The 22896-nt window shown below is 44.0% G+C and overlaps 1 protein-coding gene across 4 annotated transcripts in view; it reads right to left on the bottom strand.

Moving 5' to 3' along the window:
- The window catches only part of DNAH9 (dynein axonemal heavy chain 9), a 392319-nt gene that overhangs the window by 349343 nt on the left and 20080 nt on the right, over positions 1-22896 (bottom strand). For all 4 annotated transcript variants that reach the window (XM_050919194.1, XM_050919196.1, XM_050919197.1 and 1 more), the window contains 6 exons: positions 16882-17049; positions 14379-14495; positions 12976-13126; positions 6916-7030; positions 3746-3814; positions 957-1083 (listed from right to left, as the gene is read on the bottom strand). In XM_050919194.1, coding sequence (XP_050775151.1) covers positions 957-1083; positions 3746-3814; positions 6916-7030; positions 12976-13126; positions 14379-14495; positions 16882-17049 — 747 coding nt within the window. The remainder of the gene's footprint in view (positions 1-956; positions 1084-3745; positions 3815-6915; positions 7031-12975; positions 13127-14378; positions 14496-16881; positions 17050-22896) is intronic.

The raw sequence follows: 22896 nt of genomic DNA, 5'->3' as shown, positions 1-22896 counted from the left end.
AGGAGGCACCCTAGTGATGAGTGGACTCTATGGATTCATTGTTTCTTCTGATGACACCTACAGAACTGCAGTCTGGGGACTGAAACATTCACCTTCTCTTGGTTAGCTGCCACTTTTCTAATTCTGAACATTTTATAGTTTTCAAAAGCAATAATTTTGGGGTGGCTTTTTATTTATATGGGAGCTCTTCTCTGACAAGTGACCCACAAAGCACCATGCTGAATGTCTCCCACCAATCTCTAAAAAATGTGCTTCAAGAACAATTAGAAAGATGTTTTTTTTTCTAGCTGCCATCCCAGCAAATTCTTTACAGCCCCTGAAAGCCATGCTGGCTTTTTCCTTGTCAAACATCAACTCAGTTTTTTTTACGAGCAGATACAACTGTGAATGTACAGAGGGAGCAGAACCCAAAACCTCTGCTTAGCCACATGGCCAGATTCAATACAAACTCAGTCCTCCCTGTAAACAAAATCCTCTTTCCCCTACCCCCAACTAAAAATACATCAGAGCCAGAGCCCCTTTTTGTGCTTCATGGACCCTGCCTGGATTTTCTGTTGAATTCATCCCCAAAGATATATCCTGTTTTGTACCACTGAAGAAACAGATCACCCTAACACAGGGACAGTGAGTTCTTAGAGTATAAAGCATGCAGGCTCCAAAGCAGCTGAATTAGGATTTGTGTGTGAGGCACACAGGAATTTCCACTGGATGGTTTCACTCTGAATATGATATTTAACAGGAGACATGGCCCAGGAGGAGGAGCGTAAATCCAAGTTGTCTGTCAGGGAATATGCTGCATGGTGCTGGGAATGCACTTTTAGCAGAGTGGGTCCAACACACTTTCTTAAATTGTCTTGAGCCCAGAATAGCCGCAGTGAAATACAGTCATGTGACAGGGTACAATTTGCATATCAAGGAAGAGTCTTGCAGTGAGATTAATTATCTTCATGTTTTACCTGTGGATCAAAATTAACTGTGATCAGCTTGGTCTCTGGATCTCGTCTGATAACTGGCTGGGTGAGGTTGTACTGTGATTTTTCGGACACTGTCTGGGACCAATCCTTATAGAGCTTCTCCTGATACCTAACAGAGAAACATTCATCAGGCATCTGCCAGCCAGCCACAGAGGCAGGTCTGAATGAATGATAAACCTACTTCACAACTCAGAAATATGAATGCATTTTAAGAAAAATATCCCACAGCATCTCCACAATGACCAAACCAGTAAATACATGCATGAGGAAACTGGGGAAAATGCAAATCAGAAAGTCAAAGATTTCAGGTTAGATTTTCAAAAGTACCTGAGTGATTTAGGAGACTAAGTCTCATTTTCAAAAGTGCCTCAGCACCAGATTTTCAAAGCTGCAGATCGGTGCCTGGTAGGATTTTCAAAAATGCCTAAGGATGTTGGGTGTTTAACTACCATCGATGTCACTATTGACAATCCCCCTAGGTGCCTATCTGCATCTTTAGGCACCTAATACCTATCAAAATTTGGCTCTGGGGCACTTAGGAGCCTATGGGTATGTCTGCACTTTGAGCTGGGGGTATAATTCCCAGCCTAAGTAGACTTACATGCACTAGTTCTGAATGAGCAAAAACAGCAGAGTAGCCACGACAGCGTGACCGGTGGGATGAGCTAGCCTCCCTGAGTACAATCCCATCAGAAGTGCTAGGTAGGCATGCACTCAGCTAGTACCTTCCACCTAGGAAGACCAGATGTCCCGATTTTGGGGTCTTTTTCTTATATAGGCTCCTATTACCCCCAACCCCCTGTCCCAATTTTTCACATTTACTATCTGGTCACCCTTCTCCCACCACTCGCGCAGCTATGGCTACGCTCCTATTTTAGCATGTGCTGGTATGTCTCCTTGAGCTGGGAACGACATCCCCAGCTCAAAGTGTAGCTGCACACTACATTTCTTTGAAACCAATGGGACTTAGGCTCCTAAATGTTTAAGTTGCTTTTGAAATAGAGACTTGGGATCCTGGACTGTTCTGAGAGTTCTATCCCACATCATTACAGTTGGCATGGTTGAACCATTATTTAAACATTTCTACCTCAGCATTTAGGAGTAGGACACTGAAATCTGGCAGGCAGGTAGTCCTGAAGTCAGACAGCTGCTTTTCACTGTCCCCATGAAACTCTATCTAGACTATGCCAAATTATATGCCATACAGTCTCAGCATTTGTGCACACCTGCTAGGCTATACTGCACATGCTCTCTGGCCCCAAGAAGACTCCTGCAGCATTCCCAAGACATCAAAGGGAGGCTGTAATTCTATATGGGGCACAGTCAAAAAAAGTCCTCCTCCTTTCACCACCAAACCTAGGTTTGACCTAGAAGCTTGGAGCATGGTGGGTGGCACCTTGACGGAATGAGCATTCCACAGTGAGAACTTCTTAATTTGGCCAAGGTTGGATTCTCAGTTAATTACATTGCCAATTAACACATTTTTAAATAGTGAAATTTCACCCCAGTAACAAACAGCAAATCTTCATATACTTGCCCCACATGAAAAGTCACAATTTTTGCAGAAAAATAGCAGGTTTTTACCCATAAGTTACAATTAATTTGTGTGGGAATCACTCCACAACTGGGGCAAAACCACAAGGTATTCTGAGTTTTGGGATGCCGATAAGAGGATGTTTTTCCACATGGCTGAATTTCTAGTCCTCAGTTATCTGGGAAGTTGCTATGCCCATCTCACCTGTCTGGAAGGTAAACAGGGCAGGTGTACACACCTGGTTTTATTTGCACAATCCCAGGACTTGGGAATTTGTCGCTAGCTAGATAGTAATGCATGAAGGACTGGGCCAGGCTAATGAGACATTGTGTGTGTTCAATGTCTAAGAGGAGAACGTAATGTCTGCTACCTGTATACTGGAGTGGACTCAACAGTGCTACCATGGCAGAGCTGTGCCGGGAACAGGGCAGGCTCCAGGCCCCAGCGCACCAAGTATGTGCTTGGGGCAGTATGCCGCGGGGGGGCACTCTGCCGCTTGCCGGGAGGGCGGCAGGCAGCTCCGGTGGACCTCCCACAGGCATGCCTGTGGAGAATCCACTTGTCCCGCGGCTCCGGTGGAGCATCCGCAGGCACGCCTGTGGGAGGTCCACCAGAGCCGCGGGACCAGCAGACCCTCTGCAGGGATGCCTGCGGCAGGTCCACCAGAGCCGCAGGACTGGCGAGCGGCAGAGCGCCCCCCGCAGTGTGCCACCGTGCTTGGGGCGGCGAAATGGCTAGAGCTGGCCCTGGCTGGGAAACATTGTCAAGAGATCCACACTCACTGCATCAGTCCTGAAGGGTCTCACTGGGATTCTTCACTACATTGATTTCATGTTGTAATTAAAACATCTACCCTTTTCATCATCCATTTAGGAGTCAGCTCTTCTAATAAGTCTGTACCAGGAAAGATTCTCCAAGGAGGCTAGCCCTGTATTTCCCCTTAGCTGATTAACATCAGAAAGCGATTCTGTGATACACACCTGCCAACTGAAAACCTCCGGAAAACAAGCCAATGCAGAGCAAAATAATACAATGCTTCTAAACACAGAAAAACAAAACCAAAGGCATCAGATTTAGAGATTACATGTGCTCAATGCAAGCTATAAAGTAACACATGGGCTGGAAGCTAGGGCTCAGCTCCAACGCTCACTGGAGTCAACAGGAGCCTTTGGATACTCCTGTGATGTCCAGCTGCATCAACCCCTTATAGAAGATCGGGCTAAGTGAACAGACTTACCTTTCTAGCAACTGTACCATGTCTTTGTACTTCTGTATCATTCGTTTTCCTTCAGGGGACTCCAGGCAGCTATCAGTGGAACAGAGGCAGTGTTATACAATGGATGGAAACTGTAGATTACTTCCTTGTTTCAAAACACATTTTTAAGAGTATTTTATGCCATGGGCAGGTGCCATTTTAACAATCCTGGAGTTTTAGATTCTATACATGTGCCTTCATTTAAGATTAAATCTGAGCGTATTTGAACTCTTCAGGGCAGGGACTGTCTTTGTTTTGCATAACGGGGCCCTGGTCTTTGACAGGGGACTCTAGGTGCTACAGTAATACAAATAATAATCACAGAAGATTTATCTGCCTTCTGTTCAATGTTTTTATACTGCTAACAGCTCAGGTTTAAGTGCAAGACCCATGTCAATCTTAATGTAAAGTTCAGCACTTTTTTTTTTTTTGCTACTTTCTTTGTTTTTTTAAAAATATCCCATGTGGCCAATATGACACTTGGGAGCTCCCTGTGGCTGCCAGCATTGCAATTCTGTAATTCCCCCGTTCTCCAATTCTCCCCTTGACCTCTACCTAGCCTTATGCAGCACTACTGAGCACGGCAATTACCCTGCCGTGCCTCAGATGCCAGTGCCTCATGGAGCTCATGAGTGCCACAATTCCTTGGCTCTCCTGGCCTCCCTTTGCCCAGCAGAGCTGGACGGATTGCAGGCTCTTCATGTCCCCAGCTTGGATTGCCCTGTGCAATTTAGGACAGAGCTGCAGCATTCCCATTTCTTCAGATGCACTCTTGGTGGCTGTGGGTTTTGCAGAGCACCCCCACAGCTGTTCTCTCTTTTGTGATGCCTGGATAACTGTACCAACCAATGGCAGGTTTAGTACATACGTCTTCACAGTTGGGACTTTTTAATTCACCTTTGTCCATGTTTTAGTTTTATTTAAATCCATGTGAAGTTTGAAAATCAAGATATTTTGTTAAACTAGAGAGAACCAAAAGAGTAAAATATGGAGTAAAATGTCCCAAGTGTCAGACTGAAGCGTTGATGGCTTGTGAATGGCCTTCAGACTTTAAAAACCCTTTGATTGTACCCTGGAGGTAAACCCCAACCTCAACTCCTCAGCAGTCAGGGGAGGGAAGGAAACAGAGCACAGGAGCAGCTGCCTGGGTCCTGACTCGCCCTTTGGGATTGGAGCTGGGGACAGGTGGGGGGCTGGGCAAAGCTGAGACTGAGAGGGTTGTGTAGGGGGCTCTCAGGAGTGCATGTAACTGAGGCGGGTGGGTTGACCTGTGATACAGCCCCTCTTCCAAGCTGTCAGGACCGTGACCCAGAGCACTATGGGATTGCACTGGGCAGACTTCATGCAACTACCGTGCCTGTGCTTCCCATGCACAAGAACTAGCACTGAAATGCCTTAAAGTGAACCACTGAGGGCTCAGGCATATCATACAGCTACTGCACTGGACACACCTGTGACACGTTGGAAGCACAGACGTGATGTGTTTCATGCAGTGTCCATGTGAATGCTCTCTAATGTAGATAGCTTGAGGGTACTAGTTCAATGCTGTGCTGCAAAGTGACTGAATTCAGAGGGAATTTTTTTTCTTTACAAATGTTCAGGTTTATCATCAAAAAATTTGAGGAGATTTGTTTTTTTGATGAAAATCTGAAATTTTTTAAACAAAAATTTTTTTTTCACAGAAATTTGCATTGAGTTGAAAGGCCAGTGTCTGTCAAACAAAAGGTTTGGACCAGCTATAAGTAAGGTCCAGAACTCCTTCACACAGATCACTGCGCAGTCATCATACAGGAAAAATATTCACCTATCATGTCAGGGCCAGACATGAACAAGGCTTCCTCACCCCAACACCAAAGCCCTGAGCTAGTCAGTCCTCGTCTTCCCTTTTTATTTTACTCTTATGAGCTGCAAGTCTGATACCACAGCCCCTCACCTACAGCTGGAGGGCAGGTTATTAGCTGAGCTAAATGGAGTGAATGGAATCTGTATAAAATGTAGATCTGGCCTTTCTTCACAGTGTATAGCGTTTGCTGTGAAAGCTCCCAGGGAATGCAATGGATTTGGGTTATGTGTTTGGGGCAGTGAGTATGGGCTCCCATTCTCACCATGTTAATGCCTTTATTACTACAATGTAGTAGTATAGTTAGGATGGCAGCACACAGGCTACTGATACCAAAACACTGGCTGGAGCAATGGGAATGACTTTTATTAGAGGACTGTTTCAAAAATGCAGAATCATCACAGTTTACAATCCCTTCTAGCAAGAACCAGCAGCCAGAGCCACTCCACGCTCCAAGGTAATGCCGATGGAGTTCTTACAACTGTCATGAACCAAAACCATCTAACTCCGTTGCTCTTATTTGCTTTCTGCTTCCTTTGGATTTATTAGGTGTGTCTAGGGCCAGTAGGAGAGAAAAGCAGCCAATGCGTGGGACTATTTTTACAAGTTGACCCAAAATAACAAAAAAGAAATGTTCTGATGGAAAAAAATCTCAATATCTTCCAGATTTGCCCCTTAATCTAGGGCGCAATTGTTTTCAAATCTTCTCATTTGTGGAACAAGCAGCATCCCTACCGAACTCTGCCAGTGCACTTCAGTCCTGACCTACAGCCCCCCTGCTATTTCAGCTCTGGAAACTCCATACAGTTCTGCCAATTCTGCTCAGTCTATTTACTCTAGTACAATAGCTTCCCCTGCCACAGCAGATCTAAACCCCCTGCCCTTCACAGCTCTGCCAAGGTACCTTAATCATGGCCTGCAGCATCCCTAGTGTTCTAGTCCTGGGCTCCTCTTGAGCAGAGGCTGCTATCTATGCAGGATTGTAGAATGGTGGGGAAAAGGTCCAATAACTCCTTCACTTCAAACTTAAAGCTATGTTTGACAGCTGATAAGCCCTGTGAATCTGCTCACTGTGCCTCTTAATCATTTCACAACAAATCCATTTAAGGAACTTATTAAAAAATGATTTCAGGAAAGCTGAAAACACAATTGTAATTACTTCTCCATGACAAACACACTTTACCTTTCTGGCTTAAAAGGATTTTTAGCTCTAACTAGAATACAGTAGATAACACCGGATGAAACTCAGATTCATCGAGAAAAGGGATCAAGATAGTTAAAACAATAACTTATCTGTGATTAAGGTACGCACGGATGTGTGATGTGCCTAAAATGACTGAATGGGACCTGGATCCGCTCTCTCAGCTCCTGAGCCCAGCGCAAAGCCCCAGCTACCAAGGACATGTTCCTGTGCACGGGAGGGAAGCCTGAATGAAGAAAAATATAACTTAAATGGAAGATTTGAAGGTATTTACTACTCAGCTCTGCACTGTATATCATCCCCAACAGCAGAGATCCCACTGACGATAACATGTCCATTTAACATTCCCCTGATTTCCTAGGATTTCTCTTGGAACCGAGCATTCTGGAATCATGATATAATCTTGGAGCAAAGGCAGGTTCTAACTGCCTACCTGATGGGGGATCCCAGCCAAGGTCTGTCTCAATCTCTTTGCTCTGCTTTGTCAGTCATTATTGAATTTGGGAACAACGCCTCACAGCAAAGTCAACAGGCCCTGAAAGAATTGCAGCAGCATCTGGCAAGGCAACTTAATGGCACGTTGTGATTCTATGTAACACTAGTGCCTCATGGAACATACTGTCTTTGATTAAATGGGGTGCCGGATCCCCTGCCTTGCAGAACCAGTGCACTCCAGACTAAGAAATCTGCAAAGCTTGCCAGTGCCCGAGGACCTCGCTGTGCCGTCAGTCAGACTGCAATAGCAGCAGTGGTGTTGCTAGAAGCCATGTGTGCAGAGCAAGAGCAGCACAGAGCTGAGAATGTTCACATCTTTTACATGATTCAACAAATTAATTCTACTGACTTAGAACAACTTGCAAAGCAAACATGGCCAGTGATGTCCTGGCCCCATTGACATCAATGAGAGTTTTGCTATTTGCTTCAAACAAGCCAGGATTTCACCTCACATACTTAACTTAGTGCCAAATAACCTTTTTAACCTGATTCCTTCAAGAGGTTTAGGATGATTTATTACATCTTTGCAATCATCAAACTAGGAGCGGCAAGTGCTTCTAACTCGCGCATCTTTAAATATGTTTACTTAGGATTAAAATATTTTAAGCCATAAATATTTTCAACCACAGTGCATTAAAAGCAGAATAAAACAATAACTGTAGCACCAATATAGTAGAGCCCAGAGTGACATAATGTGGATCACAGTCCCCGTCTAGTGGCAGCCCATATATAGACAGGGTCCTGAGTCAGTTTCAGCAGCTGAGTTACAGAGCCTGCTTCTTTAACTCAGGCACTAGAAGCTCCTACTTTAAAGTCCTGAGGTCCTGGTCCATTCCCTGCAGGTGGTGTGATCTGGGCATCATTCAAATAGCTACTATTTGGTTCTGATAATCTGATAGGAGCCTGTCTTTTCTGTCCTATGTCATTGTTCATGGATTGAGTAAATCCATAGTTAAGATTTTCTGCTAATGCACTTTGCATTGTACAGGTTTCAGGGGAAATGCTGGAAACTCAGATCCAGCCACTGTACAAGTCTCTCTGTTCAGACATGCAAGTCCCATTAACTAGGAGAGGCAGTTACATGAGCATGTGGTTATGGGAAAAATTCCTTCCTCTCACAGGCTAGTTGGATGTAAAACTAAGCATGTGTTACCAATCCCAATCTAAATTTCAAGTAAAGTGGATAAAAAAAATCATGATTTTAAAAAGACTCTGATGACTTTTAAAACAAATTTGAATCAGTTTTTTTATTTCAATTAGATTTTTTTTATATGTTGCTAGTTTTTTAATTTCTTCTCATTTTGTAGGCCTTGGCTGATAAAGTGATGCTTTTCAGAGTTGGTCAAAATATTTCCACTGAAACCTTTTTGTAATGGAAAATGACTTTTTGACAAAACAATTATTTTTTTCCAAAACATTTTTGCTTTCATCAAAAATTTTCAGCAACTGAACACATGTACAAGAAGCAAGGAGAATAATCAGAAAGAACTGGAATTAATATACAAGCTAAATTATTATTTAATTGGCGTCACAGAGACTTGGTGAGAAAGGTCTCATGACCAGAAAATTGCTATGGGGGATACAGCATGTTCAGGCAAGAGAGGCAGAATAAAAAGAGAGGAGGTGTGACATTATAAGTCTAAATATATACACTGGTTCTGAGGTCCAGAAAGAGATGAGACTCAGACCAGCTGAAAGACTCTGAGTAAAGATAAAAGGGGTAAAAAGAATAGGAGTGACATGACGGTAGGGGCCTACAAATCAGAAAGAGGAAATGGATGAGGCATTTCTAGAACAAACAACAGAAATATCCAAAACATAAGACCTGGTAGTAATGGAGGACCTTAACTACCTAGCCATCTGTTGGAAAAGTGATACTGCAAAACGTCCCATAAGTCCTTGGAATGTATTAGGGACAAGTTTTTGTTTCAGAAAGTGGAGGAAGTAACCAGGGAGACAGACATTTTAGACTTGATTCTGACCAACAGAGAAGAATTGGTTGTAAATATGAAGGTGGAAGTCATATGGGTGAAAGTGAACATGAAATGATAGATTTCATGAATCTAAGGAACAGGTGAGAGCAGCAGAACAAAGACAATGTTCTTCAAAAAAGCAGACTTTAACAAACTCAGTGGACTACTGTGTAAGGGCCCACGGAGGAAAAAAAATCTAAGGGTTTGAAAAGTAGTTCAGGAGAGCTAGTAGGTTCTCATGGTGACAATATTAAAGGCACAAGTGAAGACTATCCTGATGCAAAGGAAAGTTAAGAAGAATAGTAAGAGGCTATTATGGCTCCTGCAGGTGCTCTTTAATGACCTGAAAATCAAAAACAAATACTACAAAAAATGGAAACATGGGGTAATTGCTAAGGAGGAGAACACAAGAACAGCACAAGCATGTAGGAAAAAAATCAGAAAGGCTAAGGCGCAAAATGAGTTACACCAAGCAAGGGACATAAAAGGCAATAAGAAGATGTTCTTTAAATACATTAGGAGCAAAAGAAAGTTAAAGGAAAGTGTAGGTCCACTACTGAGCAGGAAGGACCGCTAATAACTGATGACATCAAGAAGGCTGAGGTGTTTAATGCCTATTTTGCTTCCTTGTCTTCACTAAAAAGTTTAATGGTGACCAAATACCCAACACAATTAATATTAGCAATGGGAGGGGACACACCCTCACTCTAGTCGACAAGAGGCAAGTGAGTTCTTATGGGTTCAGCCAGCACTAACCAGACACACCTGTAAGGTTCATTCTGCCTAGAGGGAGGGAGGCTGACACAGGAAAGCCTGCCACACACTAGGGGAACATTGCTGTGCTTCAGAGACAGCTGATTACAGGGACAGATCAGCAAAGAGGAAGACAGCCACAAACCCTGCCACCCCCAAGACTGCACTGATCAGGTACAAAGCAGGGGTTACCAAAACGAGGACCTGGAAGCAGACCCTAACCCTAATCAACTCTAGAGCCTGCAGATAAGCCAGGCCCCAAAGGGATGACCACAAAATTGCCGCAGAGTCTGATGACCTTTGTTGTTTTCTTTTACTCTGATTCTCCTTCTCCCAGAGGAGAGAGAGGGAAAGGAACCTTTTTATTTGTCATGTTTGAAGAATTGCTTGTCTAAGCAGCCCACATCGTTATCTGGCTGGGACTCAAGGGGGCCCTCACCCACCACAAACAACAAGAGGGAAGGAACACAAGCCAAAACGGGTAAGAACAGGTTAAAGACTATGTAGATAAGATGAAAATATTCAAGTTAGCAGAGCCTGATGAAATTCACCCTAGGATACTAGGATAAGGAACTAGCTGAAGCAATCTCAGAACCGTTAGCCAGTATCTTCAAGAACTTAATGAGGATGGCTGGGGTCTCAGAGGACTGGAGAAGAGGAACCCAGTACCTATGTTTGACAAGGGGAAAAAAGAGGACCCAGTTAATGATAGACCAGTCAGCCTAACTATGATACCTGGAAAGATACTGAAAAAAATATTAAACCATCACTGCATAAACATCTAGAGGTTATAAGGAACAGCTAATACAGATGTCAAGAACAAATCATGACAAACCAACTGAATTCCCTTCTTTAACAGCCTAGTTGATATAGGAGAAGCAGCAGATATGATATATCATGATTTTAGCAAGGCTTTTGATAGAGTCCCACATGACATTCTCATAAGCAAACTAGGGAAGTGTGGACTAGAGGAAATAACTATAAGGTGAGTGCACAACTGGTTGAGAGACTGCACTGAAAGAGTAGTTATCAGTGGTTTGCTGTGGAACTGGGAGTGTGCATCTAGTGGGGTCCCACAAGAGTCAGTCCTGGGTTCAGCACTATTCAAATATTTCATTAATGCCATGGATAACTGAGTGGAGACTATGTTACAAAATTTGCAGGCTGTCACTAAGCTGGGAGGGGACTGTAAATTCTTTGGAGTACAGGATTAGAATTCAAAACAACCTCAACAAATTGGAGAATTAGTCTGAAATCAACAAGATGAAATTCAATAAAGATAAATGCAAAGTATTTCACTTAGGAGGGATAAATCAAATCCACAACTATAAAATGGAGAATAACGGACTAATACTGCAGAAAAAAATCTGGGGATTAGAGTGGATCACAACTGAATACATGCCAACAATATGATGCAGTTACAAAAAAGGCTAAAATCATTCAGGGTATATTAACACGAGTGTTGTATGCAAGACACGGGAAGTAACTGTCCCAATCTGCTTGTTATTGGTGAGGCATCAGCTGGGGTACTGCATGCAGCTCTGGCCACCACACTTAAGGAAAGATGTGGACAAATGGAAAAGAGTCCAGAGAAGAGCAACAAAAATAAACAAAGGTTTAGAAAACTTGACCTCTGAGGAAAGGTTTGAAAAACTGGGCATGTTTAGTCTTGAGAAAAGACTACTGAGGGGGGACCTAACAAGTCTTCAAATATGCTAAGGGCTGTTCTAAAGAGGACAGTGATCAATTGTTCTCCATGTCCACTGAAGGCAGGACAAGAAGCAATGGACTTAGTCTGCAGCAACGGAGATTTAGGTTAGATATTAGGAAAAACTTTCTAACTCTAAGGGTAGTTAAGCTCTGGAACAGGCTTCCAAGAGAGGTTGTGGAGTCCCCATCACTGGAGGTTTTTAAGAACAGGTTGGCGAAACACCTGTCAGGGACAGTCTAGGTTTACTCTGTTCTGCCTCAGGTGGATGTGAGGACTTCTCAAGATCCCTTCCAGCCCCATATTTCTATGATTTTTTGGTTTGAGAGTTCTCATTTTTCCGATCAAATATTTTGCAGCCATCATTCCCTGATCAGCTTTAATGTTCTTGTTGCTTAATTTAGAGTTTCCTAATTGTTCGCAGAATTTCGGATTTTACACACAGACTTTTTCTACTAAGAAGTTTAATCTTTTTGTAGTTTATATTTTTGGTTGAATGCAGAATATTCTGGAAAAGTATCAAGTGAGGGAAAGACCTATTGTTTTAATTTCTGAGAACATACTGGAGAGTTTTATACCTAGCTGAAGTGTTGATCTCACTTCTACATCTGATTGGTTAAATTACATGCCTCGGGTGTCCTTTCACTCCCCCAGAACTCAGACCAATCACAGCTCACAGATTAGACTCTTCTAGCAAATACTCTGTGGTTCATAAGTTTATTAACTACAGGTCTACACATGTATTTTGTATTATTATAAGGGAATTGAATAGTTATTTAAAATATTTAAATTATTTAATATTAATTTTCGAGTAAATATGAGATTAAGCACATTTAGCAAACTAAGAATAATTTATAATTTTAAGAGTGATCATATTTAAGAGTAAAGGGGAATGGTAAGTGGGGAAAAATCACATTTGATAAGAGTTTGTAGCAAAATAATGTTAAGATTTTCAATATTTTGTTCTTTGTCTATAGCAATCTGTAAAATGCTCTAATGTGGTGAAACTGAAATAAATTAGTTTAAAAACATGCATTCATAATTTTAATTATAATAATTATATATTTTAATCTAAAACTGCACTAGTACATATTTTCAAATTAGTTTGAGGATTTGTAAAACTGATTTAAGTATATGATTTTAAAAAAATCAGATTTATATCTTGATTAAAATCAATTCAAATCATTGACTGCTCTGCTCTTGTTTCTGGTCAAACAATTTTGCACAATTACTAACACAAACCTAGCTCCATCTCCTCCTGAATATGTCTCGAGTAGATCAATTTAGCATCATCAAGGTCTCTGTCAAACATGATGATAAGCCGAGGATATTTGTCAGAGGCACTGGCAGCTATCACTGGCCGTTCCACAAGGCTCCCAAATATGTCCAGCAGCTACGGAGAGGAACAAACAGAAAAGAAAAGAAAAAAATCACAGACCCAGCTTCTCCAGCAGCCCCTGGTTGCTATGAACATCTTTAAAGGCCATGAACTCTCAATACTGTATTCAATAAGGGATGGTTTTGAAAAAGAAAAAACTGCACTGATCACACTCATTTTTCCAGAAAATCCCATCTCTCGTTCACAAGCATTTCTCAGGCTTTCTCCATAATATGCAGTGCATCTCATCCATCAGAGCTGGTCAAAATTTGTCAAAAGAAAATTATTCTAATAAAAAAAATTGCTTTTTTTCCCCAAAAAGAATTTTTTTACCCTCCCCAAAAGTTGATTTTTTTCCATTTTTCACAACATTTATCATCAACTTTTTTTTATCAAAATGTTAGTGAAATCATTAGTGACAATTCCACTCACCGAAAACCATGTTTTTTCATAAAAAAAAGATGTTCATTTAACAAAAAATGTAAACATTACATTTCAGGAGCCATAAAAATATCAATAAAATCATTTCATGAAATAGTCTTGAAAATGAAAAACGGGTCCATGTGGAACCCTGCTAAATGGGACCAACATTGACCTTTTGAACTTCCTCACCAAATGTTTTGCCATTGTTCTGCCAGCCCCAGGAGGACTGAGAGAGGGAGTGTCTTGTGGACTAGCTCTCTTCCCAGTTCACCTCCCAACTCTTTTGTTCCTCTCTCTGACTCTACTTCTCCAGCTGGTCCTCGCCTGCCACTCTGCCCTGGAATAGCTGCCTGGCTCCTTATTTCATTTCTGTCCCAACTGTTCCGGTCCCTGGAGGCCGCTGGCCATTCTAGTCCCTGAAGGCAACTCCTGTTTCCTCCCCTCAGAAATGAGATACCTGGAAACCAAAACAAGCAGCTGCAAACAGGGAGGAGAGCTAGCCAGTTATTCATGCACCACAAACAAGTGCTCTACGGACTAACATTAGCCCACAGGCTGCAGTGTGGGAATCACTGCTCTGTTGGCTTGTATAGCAGCACAAATACGCAATGCATTTCCCTGGGCATCCAAGCTGTCACCTTATTAACCCTTCACAAACCAAGTAACAAACAAAAAACCAAATGGTGTATTATAGCTAGAGAAATGCTTTCATTTAGAAAAGCAGTCAGCATGTCCGGAACATGGTACTGTCAGAGCACAGCTATGGGACAGGTAGTTTGTTTGGGAGAGGATGGGGGCACCTGTACAAAAAAAGAGCTTCATTTCTTTGGCAAGAATCACAGACCTTGAAGGCATGCTCCAAGCCAGCTGCATCATCAAAAGCCTGGCTGAAAATAGTCCCCAGCCTTCTGTCCATATCTTCCACTTTCTGCTTAAAGTCAGAGGCATCATGTTCAAACTCCTAGGGAAATGGAGCATATCAAGCTGTTATACAATGGTAGAGTGAGGAACATTGTCCTTGACATGAATCATTCTGCTTTGGACACTGTCCTCCACCCCTTTCCTGCACGTCAGGAGTGGGAAAGGGCAGATCCTCAGCTGGTGTAAATCAGTGAAGCTCCACTGACTTCAATACAGCATCACCATTTTACTCCAGCTGAGGATCTGTCCCTAAGTATCTACAAGCCCATTTGTCCTGTGCACGTTCATGACTTGAGTGCTGTTATTTTTCAGTCATGCAGACTGTAAAAATGTTTCTTTTGGGGAGTGTACTGTAAGTCACATCTCTATGTCAGAAATCTTGCAAATGCACTTTTGCTCTGATTACAAGCTTACTGTAAATGGGACCATGTTGAAAGATAATGCAATTACCTCAACCCATTCTTCATGCATCAATTTTAATAAATGCTTTGAAGTTTGAGAGATAAAACTAGGTGGTTGTGGGTTGTAGTTTTTTTTTAAAAAAAGGTAAATAATTTTGAACCACGCAAAGAATCACAGGGACTTGGCAATCGGTCAGTCAGATTTCAGGCTTCTTAACCTGCACAAAACTTCTTAGTCTGCAGCAGCAAGGGTCCTGGCATTTTGGGTCTCAGATTTTCTCTAGATTCCCTTACAGCACTGGCTCATGACTGGCACAGCTGTAAAAGGGCCATAGCTGATTCATTAACAAACGTGGTTCGGAAAATCCTGTGAGAGGCAGGAGAGAACAGGATCCAAATCCAGCCTCTTCCAGAGGCAGATTTCTGATCCTAGCAGCCACTTTTGTGACCTCTCTCCCCAAGTAAGAACTGTCTGGAACAATATCAGTGTGACAGCTGAGTTCAACAGTAAAACCCCAACAGCTATCACAGATGTTAGACATACCATTAAGACTCTACTGCTGTGGATTGCAGATGGCAAGACACAGCCAGTGACCGGAGGGGAGTCCTTCTATTACCTCATTGGCCCCAGCCCCAAACTGGACAGTTCCATTTACTAATACTCAGGGAGGGAACAATTATTTTCGCTTGTCTCTAATGCACCATCACATACCTATATCACAGTACAAGAAATAAACATAATTCCATACAATAACCATGTCAAAAGAATATCAAGCTCACTGAGGCACTGAACAATAAAAAAAAATGCCATCTGCAAGGTGGCCTGTGCAATCTTAATTCTGCCCTTTGTACATATGCATGACACAGTCTTTAATTACATGAGCACACAGTGTAGTTTCCACAGGACCCATGCTTCCTTCAGTGAGCAGGGAACAAAGCAGACACTCAAGATATTTTTATCCTCATTGTTCAATGTGTACATTGCCAGCATAAGCGCCCTGGCGAGCCGGGCCGGTTTGTTTACCTGCCGCATCCGCAGGTTTGGCCAATCACAGCTCCCACTGGCAGCGGTTCACCGCTCCTGGCCAATGGGGGCAGCAGGAATCGGTGAGGGCCGAGGGATGAACCAAAGTAGTGGTCAAAACGTTGCTACTATAAAGCAAGATCAGGCTGTGAACAAGAGGCAGGCCATGCTCAGAGAATCTGGCAAGAACAGGACTGATATTGCAAAAACGCACACGCCTAAGAGGTGCTAGGCACAAAGCACTCACGCAAACACATGCCAGAAGGGTAGTACCAGAACACCCCATACTAAGAATGGTATAAACACATTCCGCAAAGAGAACAAGAACACACTGACCCATCCTAAAGATAAGGCCAGGATGACAGTTTGATGGATAAAGATGTTACAAGGTAATGAGTGGTAACTAGCTACGTCAGAGGGGCAGTACGTAACTTGTTTGTATTAATGTATAAAAAGATATCTCAGAGGGAGTGTCTTTGACTGGCCTAGGAGATAATGGAAAGTCCCACCATTAACTAAGTTAGTCCATTGCAACGGGCATACATGTGTTAGTGTACCTGAAACTGTTGAGCCAGGACATTAGAACCATGCTTCGTTGACAATAAACATGACCAAGCGCCTTCGCTACGAACCGAGTCTGTGGTTATAGGGCAGTTTGATCGGAGCCTGCTACACGGGCTCTCTGGCCAAAGTCAGTACAGCATACAGACAGAACACACACGCACGGCCAAACATCTAACCACAATTCTGCTATAAGTGTGTAAAAACATACCCACTGTGGAAACCCAGGTTAGAACACAGCCTTTTCATGCAACCTGCCAGAGGCCAAAAGCACCCTTCAATCTATGGGCAAAAATATCAGGAAATGATACACTGAGGGAGGAAGTGGCTGGAAACAAAGCTAGAGAATTTCAAGTGGATTTGGGATTTTTCTAGAATGAACATGCTTCTTTGAAAGCATTTACACACAGTTAGTTCTCCTGGAGTCCAGTACCACCTACCATGTTGTTTGTGTCGAGACAGTCATAACTTCGGTCTGAAAGTACTTTGTACACCTCCTGGAACTCTTCATACATGCTCAGGACCTGCTGGCTCAGCGCCTTTCCTCTTATCCCACTAAACTCTAGCTTTTCCAGCTTCATTATGTCCAAGGCTGTTGCTAGGAGATCCTTCAGAGTCAATTAACAGAGGAACAAGTTCAGATGTTAACAAATGAAGATGTCAGTGATCAGCAAGTGCTTAGTGCCTGATATGGACTGACATAGGGCTGGCTACAGCACAAGTTATGCATCTCACAGGGGCTCTGTAACTCATGGGCTGGTCATATCTTCTCCTTCTCCAACCCTGCTGCTAGAGTTGGAAGCATCTACGTCCTTTCCACCAGTGGTGATGCAAAGGGAGGCAACTCAAGGAATGGTTTAGTCCTTTCCAATTTCTTCTCAGGGACTCTGCAAATTGTGAAGTCAGCCTTGGGCTGAAGATTAGCCAGAGGGAAGGTAATCAGATGCAGGGGAGAGAGAGAGGGATACTTCAGTGGTTTGAGCATTGGTCTGCTAAACCCAGAGTTATGAGTTCAATCCTTGAGGGGGCCATTTAGGGATCTGGGGCAACAACCTCCTTGGAATGGTCCCACTTTGAGCAGGGGGTTAGACTAGATGACCTCCTGAGGTCCCCTCCAACCCTGGTACTCCATGTAATGTAGGGGGCGGGGTCATCTATTAGACCTTTTGCAAAATTTTCAAAAACATCTAAGGCCTGGGTGCACAAAGGGAGTTAGGCACCTACAAACCTGTTTTGGAGACCAATGTCATGCACAAAACTGCCACCAAACCCTTCAGGTGCCTAAACTCACTCAGAGCCTAAGATCCTACAGTAAATGTTCCCTAACACCTATGTCCCTACCTCTGACCATATGCCCTGCTGCCTCCCTGCGGGCAACTTGCCACCTAACTCCTACCTAAGCCACAGAGTGATTCACAAACCATGGGAAGAGATGGCGATAAGAACCAACGCAGCCATCTAGGACCAGCTTTTCAAAGGTATTTAGGCACCTAAAAATGCAGATAGGTGCTTTGTGGGATTTTCAAAAGCAGCTAGGTGCAGACTCCTGAGATCAAGGGGAGTTCTGCATCTGGGGTTGAATGCTGCCTATTAATTTCATTTGGTGGCCCCTAGTTCTTATGTTATGGGAACAAGTACATAACATTTCCTTATTCACTTTCTCCACACCACTCATGATTTTATATACTTCTATCATATCCCTTAGTCTCCTCTTTTTCAAGATGAAAAGTCCTAGCCTCTGTGACAAACTGGGGGGTTTTCTTGGGTCTTCTGTGTTTTCCAGTGGGTTGCATGCAGAGAGAGTGGGACTCAGTGTCCCTAGGTGTTACTTGTTTAATGAGGTGAGGGGAGAGGGGGTTTGTTGTTACAGAGGACCAGAGAGGGAACTCGGGACCCCGGCGGATGGCCTGGAGGATGGAGACCCCAGTGACTGGTGATCTGGTGCCCTGGGGACGCAGCTCAGGTGTCACAGCCGGTTCTGGCCAGTGGGAGGACAATGGGCTGCGAAGAGAGGACCCTGGTTACCTGACTAGACAGTTCCAGCCAGAGGGGGCCAGAGGAGGGCTGAGAGGAGAAGAGACCCAGGCCATCCTATTTACGACCCTGGTTATCTGGAGAGAAGATAATGGGCAGAGGCGGGGCTTGGGGCCAGGGATATTGGAAGCCTAGCTGGGAAGCAGGGGCACTCTGGGCTGGAGAGGGGGAGCAGGCAGAGCCAACCTGGATGCAGGGGGACTGGGATATGCTGTGCTGAGGGAGGCCAGGCTTGAGGCCCTGAGAGTTTCCTATGCTGTCTTCAACTCTCAATAAACCCTCCTGTTTTATGCTGGCTGAGAGTCACTCCGGTCTAGAGAACAGGGTTGCATCAATCCCTTCGTGGGTGAGAAGGCCCGGGGGGTCCAGAGTGTGTGGACTCCCTGAGGGGCCCACAGCGAGAAACAGGTGTCCTAAGGCTCAGAGAGGTGCGGCTCCAGGAGGTGGAAGGGCCTGACCTCGAGAGAGAGTGGACCCCCGAGAAGGGCTGTCTCACTGAAAGGGGCACCCCCCACGGACTGCGCGGGGCCATGAGTGGGCACGATCTGTGAGTCCGAGACAGCCTCTTTAATCTCTCCTCATGTGGGACAAGTTCCAAACCCCTAATCATTATAGTTGCCCTTCTCTGAACCTTTTCTAATGCCAGTATACCTTTTTTGAGATGAGGAGACCACATCCGTACACAGTATTCAAGATGTGGGCGTACCATCAATTTATATAAGGTAAATAAGATATTCTCCATCCCCTTTTTTAATGATTCCTAACATCCCATTTGCGTTTTTGACTGCCACTGCACAGTGTGTGGACGTTTTCAGAAAACTATCCACAATGACTACAAGATCGCTTTCCTGATTAGTTGTAGCTAAATTAGCCCCCATCATATTGCATGTATAATTGGGGTTATTTTTTTCAATGTGCATTACTTTACATTTATCCACATTAAATTTCATTTGCCATTTTGTTGCCCAATCACTTAGTTTTGTGAGATCTTTTCAAAGTTCTTCACAGTCTGCTTTGGTCTTAACTATCTTGAGCAGTTTAGTATCATCTGCAAACTTTGCCACCTCACTGTTTACCCCTTTCTCCAAATCATTTATGAATAAGTTGAATAGGATTGGTCCTAGGACTGATCTTTGGGGAACACCACTAGTTACCCCTCTCCATTCTGAGAATTTACCATTAATTCCTACTCTTTGTTCCCTGTCTTTTAACCAGTTCTCAGTCCATTAAAGGATCTTTCCTCTTATCCCATGACAACTTAATTTACATAAGAGCCTTTGGTGAGGGACCTTGTCAAAGGCTTTCTGTAAATCTAAGTACACTATGTCCACTGGATCCCCCTTGTCCACATGTTTGTTGATCCCTTCAAAGAACTCTAATAGATTAGTAAGACATGATTTCCCTTTACAGAAATCATGTTGACTTTTGCCCAACAATTTATATTCTTCTATGTGTCTGACAATTTTATTCTTTACTATTGTTTCAACTAATTTGCCCAGTACTGATGTTAGACTTACTGGTCTGTAATTGCCAGGATCACCTCTAGAGCCCTTTTTAAATATTGGCGTTACATTAGCTATCTTCCAGTCTTTGAGTACAGAAACTGATTTACAGGACAGGTTACAAACCACAGTTAATAGTTCCACAATTTCACATTTGAGTTCTTTCAGAACTCTTGAGTGAATGCCATCTGGTCCCAGTGACTTATTATTGTTAAGTTTATCAATTAATTCCAAAACCTCCTCTAATGACACTTCAATCTGTGACAATTCCTCAGATCTGTCACCTACAAAAGACGGATCAGGTTTGGGAATCTCCCTAACATCCTCAGCCTAGAAGACTGAAGCAAAGAATTCATTTAGTTTCTCCACAATGACTTAACTAAGCTGGATCTTTCAAAGATCTCTCCTGCACTGCCGGCAGAATGCATGCTATCAGAGTGCTATTTCAGTGAGAGAGCAGATTTGTTAGATTGGTACAATTTAAAACAGGACAAAGACAAAGTGGAAGGGAAGGGAAAGAAATGAGCCTCTCTCCCAGGACATCTATCTGACAACCCACATTTAATAGCTATTACAGCTGTTGTGCAATCTATTTTAATTTTGCCAAATATCTTCAAGGTAAAAATAATAATACACAGACAAAAGTCCTATCTCACACTGTTCTAGTAGGGCTGCTTGGGAATGAAAAAAAAAACGGAAGGAATGAAGAAAAAAGAAAAAAGAAACGCTGGAGTTTCCTATGGATTTCCTCATGAAGAGGCTGGAGGTCATTATGTTTCTAATTATGATGAGGCCTAGGACAAATTTAATTGCACCTCACAATGCATACAAAGCTGAGTATAATTGGGAAGGGTGCTCACCCAGATCACAGATCCCATGCCACTTTCGCTGCACCTTGAAGGGTATATTATGAGGTACATGTTAGTAACTATTGCCCAACTTTAAACCAAAAAAACCTAAGTTATCTGCAGCCACAAAATGAAAATCGCAGCTGAAAAATCTGTTTTCTTTCTAGCTCCCACCTTCCTAGCATCTAAGCAACAAGCAAATGGTGCACCAGATCCTTAGCACAGTTACGTTGCATAATTACTTCATTGTTCCTATTGTTCTCATTATGAATTGTAATTACAAATGTCTTTATTTATGTTTGTCTTGTTAGAATGGCCAGGGTAATTTGGTTTACTGCATACCAGCACTTAGTGGAAAACATCATTCTGAAAAGCTTTAATACAGACATTAGTGATTGCGGAGTTTTCTGCTGTGTTAATTAAATGGGGTGCATAAAAAAATGCAGTGAGCTCAGCTGCAATCAATAGTGCCTTGTATTCAGTTGCAGTATATCCTCTGAGAGATAGCGAGAACAAAATGTTCTCATTTAAACTGCGCTTTTGCTAAAATGAGGCAAATGCTAACCTTGGGCTGGGACAGCAATGAAAGAAGAGAGTCCTCTTAAAGGTGAAGTGAAAAGTTTCTTAATATACGTATGTGTGTCAAAGAATGAAAATCCTTAACAGAATGGCATCTGCGTTCAGCTCCTAGCACACTGGGCCCTGATCCCAGGCTAGAGTTTCCAGGCACTACCACAACACAGGTAAAGTCAGAACAAATATATACAGTGTAGGCCTGGTAGAGTCAAGAGCTAGATACCCGTCATGCACTGTTCCAGGAGCCCATCATCATGTTTGAAGCGGGCAGGTGATAGTGCATTGCAGTGGTGGAAATCTCCCTCCCGAAGGCCCTCTCATTTTGTTTCTCCTGACTTGTATCGAGCACTGTAACATGCAGTTGGCATACCTTTGTCCCTACTACCAGGGGTGAAAGTAACTTACAGGACTTACCGATACTGCCGGAGTCCTGAGGGGGACATGGCCTCATCCGGAAGAGGCGTGGCCTCTCAAGATTTAAAGGCCCTGGGGAACCAGCTGTGGCTGGGAGACCCAGAGCCTTTAAATCAACCAGGGGCCCCCAGCTGCAGAGGGGGCTGGGAGCCCCCTGGGGCTCAGGGGCAAATTAAAGGGCCCGGGGCTCTGGCCACCAGGGGGAACCCCAAGCTTTGCGGTGCTGGGGCAGGGATTTAAAGGGCCCAGAGCTCCTGCTGTTGAGGGAAGCCTGGAGCCCTTTAAATCCTGGCCCCAGCCCAGCCGCCAGAGCCGTGGCCGGGATTCAAAGAGCTCTGGGCTGCCTGCAGCTGCAGGGAGCTCTGAGCCCTTTAAATCCCGGCCCCAGCCCTGCCGCAGGAGCCGAGGCCGGGATTTAAAGGGCTCTGGGCTGCCCGCAGCAGCAGGGAACTTTGAACCCTTTATATCTCAGCCGTGGCCAGGATTCAAAGGGGTCTGGGCTGCCCACAGCGGCAGGGAGCTCTGAGCCCTTTCAATCCCCACTGTGGAAGTCGATGAAGTCCAGCACGGCATACTGGCTCTTGCCCGTATGCCGTACCAGACTGGCTTACTTTCACCTCTGCCTACCACACTTTGAAAGCGCATGACTGTTGCTGGGCGGTTACTCCGCTCCTGCACTGAAGGGCTTAAAACAGCCCTGGCAGGAGGCTGGGGCAGGGGAAAAGCTGGGCTGATTGGCAGAGCAGCCACAGCTGGCCTGTATAAAAAGGCTGTGAGCCAGAGGCCCAGGATAAGTCTCTCTCCAGGCTGGGAGACAGCAGGGCCTGGCTGCCTGCAATAAGGGTACTGGAAGTGAAGCAGGGCTGGGGAGAGCCAGAGGAGCAGGGGAGCTCCAGGCTGGCAACTCCCCAGGCTGCAGGGCCTGGTCCAAGGCCCATAGAGGTACCGGGAGGCAGAAGGCGGCAGCAGGTCTGAACCCCCTTGCCTATGATGAGTGGCTTTTACACTGCAGTCTGCCCCAGGGAGCAGAGGCTAGATGGTGACTGGCAGTAGTCCAGACTGAGACAAGGTGGGCATAGAG

This window comes from Gopherus flavomarginatus, chromosome 12 (genome assembly GCF_025201925.1).
Source record: "Gopherus flavomarginatus isolate rGopFla2 chromosome 12, rGopFla2.mat.asm, whole genome shotgun sequence".
Classification (NCBI taxonomy): Eukaryota; Metazoa; Chordata; order Testudines; family Testudinidae; genus Gopherus; species Gopherus flavomarginatus.
This window is presented reverse-complemented; position numbering and strand designations above follow the sequence as displayed.